Genomic DNA, 12,681 nt, shown 5'->3' with positions numbered 1-12,681 from the left:
CTTACATACATATTCTCAAATATAATTTTAATTAACACAGAAATTGAAACGTGTTAAGAGAATTTTTTAAGTGTTTTCCATTTATTTGTGGTACAGTCACCGGCAAAAAAATGTGATGATTTCTGTATCTTGTCGGTTTTAATCGTCTGACAATTTCGTATGACATTTCAAACAAGACGTTAATATGACAAGGTACAGAAATCATCACTTATTTATGCTGGTGACTGTACTTTCTTGATTGCAACAAATAGAAAACGCATGTCAAAAGCGCTAAACACAAACACGGCACCCTCACACTTGGTAAACCTCAAAGAAGTTTGTGGAAGATCCCTTTGATATGTGCAAACAACCTACGCCGATGCAGATCACTGGCAAACAACAAACCGAACAAAACAGGCAAACACCTCTCCTCACGTTCGGGGTTGTGGCTTCTGATGACTTTTTGCGAGGGACCAATAAAGTATGCAATAAAGTGAGGCCTTTCATAAAACATCATCATCATCATCCTCCTTGCGTTATCCCGCATTTGCTATGGCTCATGGGAGCCTGGGGTGGGGTCCGCTTTGACAACTAATCCCAAGATTTGGCGTAGGCACTAGTTTTTACGAAAGCGACTGCCATCTGACCTTTCGACCCGAAGGGTAAACTAGACCTTATTGGAATTAGTCCGCGGTTTCCTCACGATGATTTCCTTCACCGAAAAGCGACTGGCAAGTATCAAATGACATTTCGCACATAAGTTCCGAAAAACTCATTGGTGCGAGCCGGGATTCGTACCTACCCGCAACCTCCGGAACGAAAGTCGCACGTACTTACCGCTAGGTTACCAGGCGAGGCCTTTCATAAAACAATTCATTCATTTATTTATTTGAAAACATATTTCAATGACATTACAGATAAATCCAATGCGTCATGAAACTTAAATAAAAAAAAACAGTAAATAAGAACATGAAAAAAAAAACAATAAAAGTTTACAACTAAACAATTGATTTGCGCGATGACGTAACAGCGTGGCTCCGTTGCGTCGTTTGCCCCGGTGTAGGATTCGGCAGGTTGCCCCGGAACCGCCGAAATACTACACCTTTCGGCCAGAAGTCTGCGCTCGCGGTGGTGTCCTGCAGCGGCCGCGGCACGCGCACAACAAACGAGCTGAAGTGCACGTAGTGACGCGACTGCAGCTGTTGCACCCGCAGCGTGTAGCCAGTCTTCCGGCGAACGTAGTTCACCACCTTGTCTGCCACGGCGGAGTAGTGCAGGCGAGACACATAGAGCGCCCTACTCGGTGTTGCGACCCGTAGACCAGAATTAACCGTCTCTGCAGTGCCACACACAGTCTTTCGAGGCGCCCTGCGTGTCTTGTTTTTTCTTTCCACCAGTGTGAATCCCTCCTTATCCACACTGGCGCGGCAGGACTTCTTGAGTGGGGCCCGTTCATCACGCACCTTAGTAGGTGCCTTGATACTAATATGTTTTCTTTATCATTCCAGGTGGTGCGGACTACCAGCTAGGCGCAGCGCGCGTGTTTCTGCGGGAGGCGCTACACCGGGCGCTGGAGCGCGCCCGAGCTGACAAGCTACGTGCAGCTGCAACAGCTCTACAGGCTCGAGCCCGAGGGTTCCTTGCTAGGTACGAATATATCTCCATTTTCACAATACTATTAGGGGCATTCTACAAGAATATTTGACATGATGCCAACGGCCACTTTTCATCATCGCACCGCTCGCCATCGACAGGGCGCTCATCCACACACCTTGCAACCTAAATGGTCGCGCACCGTGCGGTTTCAGAGGAATTTCCTCCCACGAACGCTCCGGCTGTGGAATGAGCTCCCTGCCGAGGTATTCCCGATGAACTACATACATTATGGGGTTCTTCAAAAAAGGGGTGTACAAGTTTCTAATGGGTCGGCAACGCGCATGTGACACCCCTTGAGTTGCAGGCGTCCATAGGTTACGGTGACCGCTTTCCATCAGGCGGGCCGTATACCTGTTTGCCAACGACGTGGTATTTAAAAAAATGTCTGAAGACGCTAAGAAAGCCAAGTTGTGTCTGACAACCTTTCATTCAACAAATTGGCAGTATTTTCTCGAACTTCGTAAATCCGTAGATTTGATTGAAATAGCTGCCATACAAGGCAAAATCATGTCGCAAGCGATATTCTCGTGGAATGCCTCTTCTCGTGGAAACCTTGTCAATGGAGCATTTCCGTGTATCCTGTTTTCTGCGTGTCAGTTCGATTCAGAACTACACGACATCGACTCCTTCACTTTATCCTTGTGTCTTTAAGTTCCTTTGATTTTTCGTCTATAATGGAACTTACCTATTTTCTTCACATTTCAGAAAGCGCTACAACGCAATGCGCGCGTCAGCGGTAAAGATCCAGGCGTTCTGGCGCGGGCGGCGTCAGCGCTCGCGCTTCGTGCGCGCGCGGCGCGGCGTGGTGCGCGCGCAGGCGCTCGTGCGCGGCCGCCGCGCGCGCAAGCTCGCCATGCACTTGCGGGAACAGCAACGCAGGAGGCAGGACCTGCAAATGCAACAAGCCAAGTTAGTATATTCAAATACTGACTAAAAGTATATTGCTGAAGTAAGTGCACTAACATACAGTGTCAGAACTAACAAGGAAAGAGATAGTCTCTTCTTGCCACTTGGCGTGGTGCGCGCAGGCTCGCCATGCACTTGCGGGAACAGCAACGCAGGAGGCAGGACCTGCAGATGCAACAAACCAAGTTAGTATTGTACTAGCCACGAAAACAAATCATTACGGAGCCAGTTGACAAGAGCAGATAATTGTAAATTATAGTTTCGCCACAGTACAATTTGGTCACTATTTCTAAATTGGTGATTTTGCACGCCACCGTCGGGTATGAAAAAGTACACCCAATAATATAGTAATATTGTATACCCAAATATAATAACGTGTACGGCACTAGGTTGTATACATATATTCTACCAAAAATACTTAATGAGATGCCAGAGGACGTAAGACTTAAGTATCTTAATGGAAAAAATATTAAAAAATGTATTAAAATGCATTTGTTACAATCTAACGACTTAAGCTATATGTACTAAGAATCCTAACTAGTATTCAAAACTTAGGTATAGATATAGTTAAGTAATATACTGAACTCCCCATCGGCACACAAACCTCTTCAAGATTTTGCCAACGATGGGTCTTGTGTAAGAAAGTGTAATTTTTCTTTTATTATTCAGTAAATTAAAAAAAAAATTATTATGTTTTTACCATGAGTTTTTAATACGATTTTCGCTATCGAGAGTCATGATACTATTCCACATTGGTCTTTTATAAGATCTTCATAATCTTGATTTGGAAGGAATTATCTATATTTTAGGTACATTATTCTCCATATTTTTCAGGCGGCGAGCAGCCGAGCAGAAGGCGAAGGCCGAGAGCCTGCAAGTGCTGGAAGTGCCGGCCGAGTTGGCCTTCATCTTGTCCAAGCTGGACGAGTGGCAGCCGCCGCACTCCGAGAGAAACATGGCCAAGGTAAAAACAAGCTTAACAGTTGCAAAAATAACAGTAAGAACAGAATCAGATACAGAATAGGATCTGTTGGCTAAACGGACCACCAAAAATTACGGAATTGGATGACTGGGATCATAAAATCTTACTTTAAAATTAAAGTCTGACATCCATACTATCCATACTAATATTACAAATGGGAAAGAGTGTGTGTCTGTTTGTTTGTCTGTCTTTCACGGCAAAACGAAGCGACAAATTGACCAGAATGTTTTAAGAGGAGATAGTTGAAGGGATCGAAAGTGACATAGGCTACTTTTTGTCTCTTTCTAACCCCCCACTTCCCTAAAATGAGGGTGGAAATTCGTATGGAGCATTCCGCAATATTCGAATTTTACGCGAGCGAAATCGCGGGCAAAAGCTAGTATATCTAGTACATCTACATAATTATATAGCTATTCAATAGCTATTTTGTTTCACAGCTCCTTAAGTACTTTACAAATAACTGATAGGAATAGGTACTAATCAGAAACAAACATCTTTAGAATCAGAATACAGTCATATTGCGCTTGCCCAAACTCTCCTTCTCCCAATCTTAGACTATGCTGAAGTTTCATATCTTGACCTAACGGAGGACCAACTAAATAAACTTGAGCGCATCCAAAATATTTGCATTCGGTTCATATTTGGGTTACGCAAGTATGACCATGTTTCTCACTTTCGCTCACAGCTCAAGTGGCTCCCTATTCGCTATCGTCGTAACCTTCATATCTTGTCCCTCTTGTATTGCATTTTATTTCTTCCTACAACTCCCCAGTATCTCAAGGCGCGTTTTAGTTACCTTAATTCTGTAAGGTTGTCCCGCAGTCTACTTTTGTCTGTCCCATCTTCTTCTTCAAAATTTTACAACTCCTCTTTTACTTTCAAAGCTGTTTGACTCTGGAACTCTCTACCTCCGGGCATTAGACGGGCTCAATCTATTTCTGTTTTTAAAAAAATGCTTAAAGAACATTATTTATCTCTCCCTTAGTGATCGTATTGCTATTTTTACTCTGTGGTTGGTATGATTGCTGGATATTGTTGGTTTGTTACTATATATCTGTCTTGCTGTATATTACTATTTATTTATGTTTATGTAAGTCTATTTATATTCTCTTATATGTGTATGTTTATTCAATTTGTGTGTTGGAAATTAGAATAAGTATGATTTTTCATTTCGAAGCACCTACTCTTTCTGATTATGTTTTTTTATTTCCTCTACCCAAAGGTTGTCTGGTAGAGATCGCTCTTTAGCGATAAGACCGCCTGTTGTCTGCCTCTATTTATAATCATTTGTTTTGTCTCCGCTGTATCTTTTTTCTGTATCTCTTGCTGAGGTGTGCCATTAAAGAGTATTCTATCTTCTATCTATCTATCTATATTCTATTTACAGCATTGTAATCTTAAAGTGCCCGTGTGGTGACGGGTTAAGAATTTCACCACCCCCTTTTTTCCCGTGGGTGTCGTAGAAGGCGACTGTGGGATATGGGTTAAATTGTGGCGTAGGCGAGAGGCTGGCAACCTGTCACTGCAATGTCACAGTTTCGTTTTCTTTCAACCCCTTATTTGCCAAGAGTGGTACTGAAGCCTGAGTAGTTTCATGTGCTCTGCCTACCCCTTCATGGGACACAGGCGTGATTGTATGTATATGTATGTATGTATGTAATCTTAAATTAAAACTGTCTGTGTTTCAGGTGGCCGGCGACGTATACGCGGAAGACGAACGCATTCAGCTGCCACGAGACTTGCAGCAGTTCGCATTCGCCAAGTTCAGCTCCGTATACTTCGCTGATGGCGGCCAGCTCAGCCCGCGCAAGCACCCCATCTCGAGGCCTTTCCTCGCCAAAGCCGCTGTCAGGTAACATATACCCACATAAACTAAGGGCCAGTTGCATCAACCACAATTAACAGACACACACAACGTTAGGCAGCAGGTCTATGGAACTACTCATACAATAAAATTTAGCAAACGTTTTCAAGGTGACATACGGTTTAATGCAATATTGACCCTTACTTACTACATTTGTGATTTGGAAGTCAGTTAAAAACGAAACTATGAAGATGTATTGCGACCAACTAAAGATACGAATGCAGGAAAGATTGTTCAGAGAAGTCCAAGCAAATCAGCTATGGCCTAGGTGCTATTTGAATACTCCACTCCATTCTTTGAAGCAAAACATTTTACAAAGTTAATATTCTGTTGTTTTCTTTTTCCAGGGATCAAGATTTCAACGACGCTGTCGCTACGTTCAAACTAATATTGAGATGGTGTGACGAATCAGCAGCTGGCAATGAAGCCAGACAAAAGGTAAATTTCTATCCCAATTCTTCTTCCTCGGTTCCTCAAGATTCCACAAGACCGCATGACGAGACCACATGAGGTCATTCTTTTGTGCACAAAAAATCTTCTGCAGTTTTCTGAGACGTACTTCTATTTATAATCAACATTCGATTTCATCTTTCACATGTACTTCTGATAATGATAACCCTCCTATTTTTTTTTACTACGTCGGTGGCAAACACACATATGGTCCGCCTGATGGAAAGCGGTCACCGTAACCTATGGACGCCTGCAACTCAAGGAGTGTCACATGCGCGTTGCCAACCCATTAGAAACTTGTACTTGTACACTCCCTTTTGCTGTGTTAAGTACACATTTACACAGCAAAAAGGAGTGTACACGTTCCAAAGAGGGCGATTGCGTATATGACTACTAAATTAATTCTTCTCCTTCTAGATCTTAGCCGACTACATAGCCTCTCGAGGCCTAGCATCCAGAGGCCTACGAGACGAGATTCTGGTGCAGCTGTGTAACCAGGCCGACGGCGACTCTGCGGAGCGCGTGTGTCAGCTCATGGCGCACTGCTTATCGGCCTTCCAGCCCACACCACCTCTACACAAGTGAGTCATGAGATCCTGGTACAACTGTGTCAAGGTTATACCACAGTAATATGTTAACTAACTGGAAGTGTATCCTATACCACAATTATAATTTTATTCATGGCTTGGTGTAACTGATTGGTGGCTCGTGGATGAACCGGCGTTATTTTATGAAGCAAGAAAATTTGTGTTAAAGCTGAAATAGGGGCTAAAGGACTAATAGAATCGGTATGATAGACTCTTGATCTGACCTATAAACTGAGAACTGTAAGGCTGTGTATTTATTTATTAAATCTATCATCTGTATAAAAACATAAAAAGAACAAACTACTAAACTTAATGTAACACTGAATATATGTAAGTACATAAAAATATTTACAAGCTCGGCGCCGGTTGGTAGGGTGCCCAGAAGGCTGGTAGCATTGCCGCGCTGGATCGCGATGCTTATCCACTGTGCAAGAAAGAAACCAGCCCTCTGGTCACCTGTAGCATGTATGGGGCGCTTCGCCAACTCCTTGAAAATCGAGTGTGCTCCGGGTCCCCAGTAATCCTAACCATTAACATTGTTGTTGTTGTTGTTTTTTTTTCTAGCCTCAGGCACTGGGGCCTATGTCACTTTTTCTTTCATATGTGTAATTTTGAGGGAGGCCTTTGCCCAACAGTGGGACAATACGTGCTCTTAATAATAATAATAATAAGGATCAAGGTGGCTGGATCAAGGGCCAGATGCAGAAGGCGGTGATCTTGGACACAGCGCGGATAGTTCGGTTCCTCTCTCTGCAGCCCTAACCACCGGCAGCTTGGGCCCTGCCCCGCTGCTGGCAGCACCCTAGGTTAGGTTTTTTATAATATGTTTATATGTTTTATATTGTTTTGTGTTTTATTTTATTTTACTTTTATACTCATATTGTAAAAAACCTAGCTTAAGAAAAGAGATAAATAAATGTAATAATAATAAATGTGTAATTTATTTCGGTTTTAATTCATGAACATTGTTACAGGTACCTAGTCCGCTTCGTGTCGGAACGCGCTCCCCCACGCGAGAGAGCTCAGCTGCTCCGCCTGCTGGGTTGCTCGGGAGCGGGCGTGGCGCGCGCGGCCGGCTCTGCACGACGGTGCCCACCTACCTTACTAGAATGGCGAGCGCAGAGGACTGATGCGCGACCCGCCTTGCCGTTGCGACTATATGATGGTACTTAAGTAAAATTGCAGGAGTATGTTTTATAGTGGGTTGCTCAGGAGTTGATGTGGCTCGCGCGTTTATATTAGGTTTAGGTTTAAGATCATTTAATCTCATTAAGAATTTTACAATTCACTTATACGAGATAAAACATTGTTATGATTATGAGCGCAGGGCATTATAAGTAATTGATAGCTAGCGGGGTTGTGGACTGCATATAACTAATGTGAATGATGGAAACGCGTATTGAAACACTTTATTTTGATGAATTTAAATTGATATTGGTAAACAAACAGATAGTTCGTCGTGACAATAGGCAGACTGAATACTAATCAAATCATATTTCAAAACATGAGAACAGTTTTCGAAAGTGACATAATTTTAAACTACTTACTATAAGGAGGTCGTGCACCAGCCAGTCGCCAACAGTAATAAAAAGGGTACTTGAACAGACGTCCTCATTGCCCGCGCGCATTCCGTGTAGCCAGTGACAACAACGCTAAAACAAGCAATAACATGGAAACCTTGCCGCTAGAACATATTGTATCTCGTGTTCAGTTTAAAGACTTGCTTAAGTAAACCGATAATCTGCTTTGTCCTACAGACTCAGTGCACCACGTGGCCGTGGAGCCGTGGACGTCGTGCGAGCGTGCTGCGGCGGCCGCCCTCGCTGCCGCCGGCGTGGCGAGGCGAGCCACCGGCTGGTCGCTTACCATGGAACATAATGGACAACTCACCGGTAAGTGACGCGATTAAAAACACCAAGTTTCATGGCGCCGATTAAACGATGACAAGCAAAAGACAAATCAGTTAGTACATACATTTTTTTTTGGTTACGTAGGAATCTTTTACGAAATCAGCGTTCATGCTCGCCGCTGACACTGACCATCATTTAAATGTGACCTCCGGGAGGGTCCTTTGCGTTTCGTTCGGTTACCCACTTTTAAATATTATCATCAATTTAATGTACAGACTATGTATTAACTTTTTACGAATATATTTTATTCGGTTAGGTACTAGCCAATGGTTATTTCACCTTGATTATTCCAGAATGGGCGGGCTGCGAGTTCGCTCTGGACGCAGTGGGCGAGCTGGAGACGTGGGCCGCGCTCCCCACCGCGCGCAGCGAGGCGCTCCGCGGCGCCGGGCGCGGACACACGCCGCCCGCGCCGCCGCCGCGCGCCTCGGTGGAGCCCGAGCGCTCGCCCGCCGCCAGACCCATGGTAACGAGTCCTCACTTCAAGCGCTGAACTACACTCTCGACTCTCTACCCTCGTAGTTACAGCGAGCTATTACGAGACCCCGGACGCGGACGCACGGCCTCGGCCCCTCCATTTAGGGCGTTGGTGGAGCCCGAGCGGTCACAGCGGTCACCCGCCGCCAGACCTTTGGTGAGGAGTCGTATAGTAAGATCGACGCTTTCCTCGTAGTCTTAGCGAGTCGGTAAGGCACTGTCGACAGTAATATGACTTTAACGACTAAAACATTCAGACGGAAGTCACCTCCCCTCTAACCTGCTTACTCCTCTGACAAAAATTAAGGAAAAACGAACACTATCACGAATAATACAAAACTGCTTAGTGTCAGTGTCCACCCGGCTGCAAACGCTTGGACACTATGAATTATAATAAAAAAATATTATTACATTGTCATGTTTTACAAGTATACATATAATACCCACATTCTTATTCAAAACTATTCACTTGTTTACATTGTAAGCTAGTTGTACACTTTTATTTTATCTAAGTACCTATTCGTAAGTCATATGACTCATATTACATATCTATCTGCGTTCATTAATAGGTAATTTTCTCTGTAAATATTAAACACGTTTATTTTTTAGGTGCCACCACCCGAACCGCCAAAATCCCGCTCGCCGAGCATCGGGCGCCTACTCCAAGACTCCATGGACGACGGCATGTCCGAGTACACCTGGAAGATGGACAAGATGGACCGCGAGCGCGAGCGGGAGGACTCCCACACCCTCACCAAACACGACTACTCCAGAAAAGTCTCACACGACATCCTGTCGAGAGAATCCGCGCTCAACGAGAGATACTTTGAGCAGAATTCTGAGAAAATACGCAGCAGATCTTTAGATAATCTACTTGGAGACAACCCTGTGCCGCAACCTACTAAACTAGCAGATTTAGGGTTGTCGCAATCTCGTTTAAACGACCGATATCATTCAGTTGAAAGACTAGGCGGTGCACCTAGCGTGTCAAGCAGTAAAGGAGCTATGGAGATGGAGTATGGAACCGGTTCAAGGGTGTTGCCGTCTCGGTACATCAAGAGTCAGTACGCGGGTAAAAGGGCGCCGGCCGGCAGTCAGTCTACTCGCGCTTATATTGAGAAGAGCTCGGAATTCGGCGGTGTCAGGTAAGCATATGTATTGCAAGTTTTGTGAATCGCTTGTTACTTTTTGTTGACTCTGCAACCTATATTAGACCGCGTTCTAATATTGTATGAAGTAATATGGTGACAGTACATAATAAGTCACTTGCGATACAAATATTGACATTATTAACGTTGAATTATTGTAACTATGAAAAATGTTTTTAAAATAATAATTTTTGTTATTCTTCTTTTTTTACTTCATTAAATAAATGATATGATAAGACGATTAGATCGTACGTTCCTAAATGTCTTATTTTATCAAAATATAATTTAAATATTTCTTTTTCTTTCATAATTATGATGAAATCCACCTTGGATTTAGTATTCGTGGGGTTTGAATAGATTTTTTACCTTATCGAATTTAAATTCATATAAATAAACTTTTCGCATGTTCACAGGTCTTCAGCAATGTCAGACACCTCGGAAGCCCCATCCCTAGCGTCGCACGTGCGGCGCGTGCGCGTGCCCTCGCAAGCGTCCGACGTGGACCAGTTCCTGGACGACCTGTTCTCGCCCGTGCTCGACCCCAACATCGACGAGCTGTCCGACGCGCGCTCGCTCGCCGCCAGCATCAAGGGCGGCTCCTACGCACACTTCATCGACACTCTCCTCACCTGCGACTACAACGAACAGCTCCACGCGCTGGAAAACTCGCAGGAAATGCGCAGGCTTATCAAAGGAGGCGGGAAAGAAGATAAGGAGAAGAGCAGCAGAAAGGAATCCAGCGTAGATTCCGTCGATGATTATATCACCAACCTCTTCGATCCCATCTTCATGAACGACAGCTTAAAAAGATTGACCGATGGAGAAGGATTGTCGGGCGCGATCAAAGGAGGCGGAGTTACTCCGAGAGCAGCCTCAGCTAATACATCAGCGCTTAGCTTCAGTGCCATGTCACCTATATCCATGCCCGCTACGCCGGAAGCGCTAGCGGCAGCGTTAGGCCTTCATCTACCACCGTCTGGTACGGTGGACATGAATGTTTATCATCAGAATTTACAGCGCGCGTTCTTGCAAAGCGCGATGGCGCAGAATCTTCAGATTCAGCAGCAGCTTTTAGCTCAGAATCAGGCGCTACAGACTTTGTTAGCCGGTCAGGTGGTCGAGCCTTCGGAGTCGGAGCCGACGTCGCCGGTGCGAGCGTCCACGGTTGTTCACGCACAAGTACATTCCCCTCCCAGGCTTTCAGTCACAAAGTCAAGGCGAGAATCAAACGAGAGCTCTTCCACGGGCGCTCCACCGCCGCCCCCTCCGCCTATGCCTCCACCACTACACGCCACAGACCCCTCTGAAGTTCGTGGCTTTATGGACCCCTACGGCCGCGCAAAAACTGTGCGCATCGGAAAATGGCGGTGGCCCCCGCCTAAAGATGCTAACGGCCAGGACATAAATCAAGACTTCACTAAGTTCAAGCTACGTCAAATACAAAGAAGACACACTCCACAGTCACAGACGAATGGTGAGCACGAACCACGCGGCCGGTCGCGGTCGGAGGCTTCGCCGAGTATAGAATGGGAGGAGTTTGAAGTGGACGGGCCAGTGGTATCCCCCAGTCGCGAGCCGCCATCTCAGAGGACGGCGAGAAGAAGCTTCGAAATCGGAGCTCAGCGCCCGTCCCCTGGAAGCGTCGGCAAACTAAAGCTTAGTTCAGAAATGAGGCAAAGGTTGGAGCGCGTGACGGCTAATCACTCGGTGCGCAGCTCCTCATCGGCAGCCGAAACTCCGCGCACGGTTAACAAGCTAGAAGACACGAGGAAGTTAATGTTGGAGCGACAATTAGGAGGCGGCGCGAGATGGGACGCGCCCCCGCCCCCGCTGCCCCCCGCGCCGCCCGGGCCGGCGCCGCCGCCGCCGCTGCAGCCGCCCACTCCTCCAGACAGACCCGCGCCGCCGCCGCCTGTCCCTGAGTCCTCATCGTTCGCTCAACTTCGACGCGACCGTGACACGTTCGGCGTCCATCAGAATAGGGAAGCCGACGACAGGCACGCGTTCTTAGCTAACTGGAACTCTAGGCGACGAGACGAGCCCGATTCTGGGTCACGGGACGATTTAGCCACTCGTTTCTTAACCGCTGACAGGAGGGAGCACCGCGTTCGTGATGACTGGGGTGACGAATCTGACATCCGCAGCTTCAACGATGACAGACAACATCGGGACGAGTGGGACTCCGAGTCCGGGCTGGACGCCCACGACAGGCGAGACATGAGAGACATGCGCGACAACTTCTCCGGTCGCGACGCTTCAGAAATCTATGAAATACATCCGACGAGAGCTGAGCGTCGGAAAGAAAACGGCCATGACGATTTCGACCGCAAACGGTCACCATACTCCGACGATTTCGAAAGGTTCGACGGTCGGAAGAATTCCCGGGATATGTTGGTCGGGCGAGCGCGGGATAGCCCGCGGTCGGACGCCGGGTTTAATGACAACGATACTGCTAAACGTGCGACATTCAAGACACATATGGCGCAGAAGGAACGGGATCGCAAGATGGAGGCGGAGCGAAGGCATTCCGTGTCGACGCATGTCACGGATCGGACGGAACATATTGAACGTAAGTACCAACATATTTGTAAGATAAGCAAGTACCCCTCGTTAACTATATTGCTAGTGCTTTTCCTTTTCACTGGGTACATTCATGTTTGATAATTTTGTTCTCCAATACAAAGTGAGCAGCTTTAAAGTAACTTACGTTACATTTCCCCAG

General features: G+C 46.0%; 1 protein-coding gene across 3 annotated transcripts in view; it reads left to right on the top strand.

Moving 5' to 3' along the window:
- Positions 1-12,681, top strand: part of LOC125233703 (unconventional myosin-XV-like) — a 124,415-nt gene that overhangs the window by 59,977 nt on the left and 51,757 nt on the right. For all 3 annotated transcript variants that reach the window (XM_048139802.1, XM_048139801.1, XM_048139800.1), the window contains exons 9-19: positions 1,488-1,626; positions 2,341-2,544; positions 3,376-3,505; positions 5,212-5,375; positions 5,735-5,825; positions 6,255-6,418; positions 7,399-7,589; positions 8,182-8,316; positions 8,628-8,800; positions 9,421-9,956; positions 10,373-12,528. In XM_048139802.1, coding sequence (XP_047995759.1) covers positions 1,488-1,626; positions 2,341-2,544; positions 3,376-3,505; positions 5,212-5,375; positions 5,735-5,825; positions 6,255-6,418; positions 7,399-7,589; positions 8,182-8,316; positions 8,628-8,800; positions 9,421-9,956; positions 10,373-12,528 — 4,083 coding nt within the window. The remainder of the gene's footprint in view (positions 1-1,487; positions 1,627-2,340; positions 2,545-3,375; positions 3,506-5,211; positions 5,376-5,734; positions 5,826-6,254; positions 6,419-7,398; positions 7,590-8,181; positions 8,317-8,627; positions 8,801-9,420; positions 9,957-10,372; positions 12,529-12,681) is intronic.

The sequence above is a fragment of the Leguminivora glycinivorella genome, chromosome 14 (genome assembly GCF_023078275.1).
Source record: "Leguminivora glycinivorella isolate SPB_JAAS2020 chromosome 14, LegGlyc_1.1, whole genome shotgun sequence".
Classification (NCBI taxonomy): domain Eukaryota; kingdom Metazoa; phylum Arthropoda; class Insecta; order Lepidoptera; family Tortricidae; genus Leguminivora; species Leguminivora glycinivorella.
This window is presented reverse-complemented; position numbering and strand designations above follow the sequence as displayed.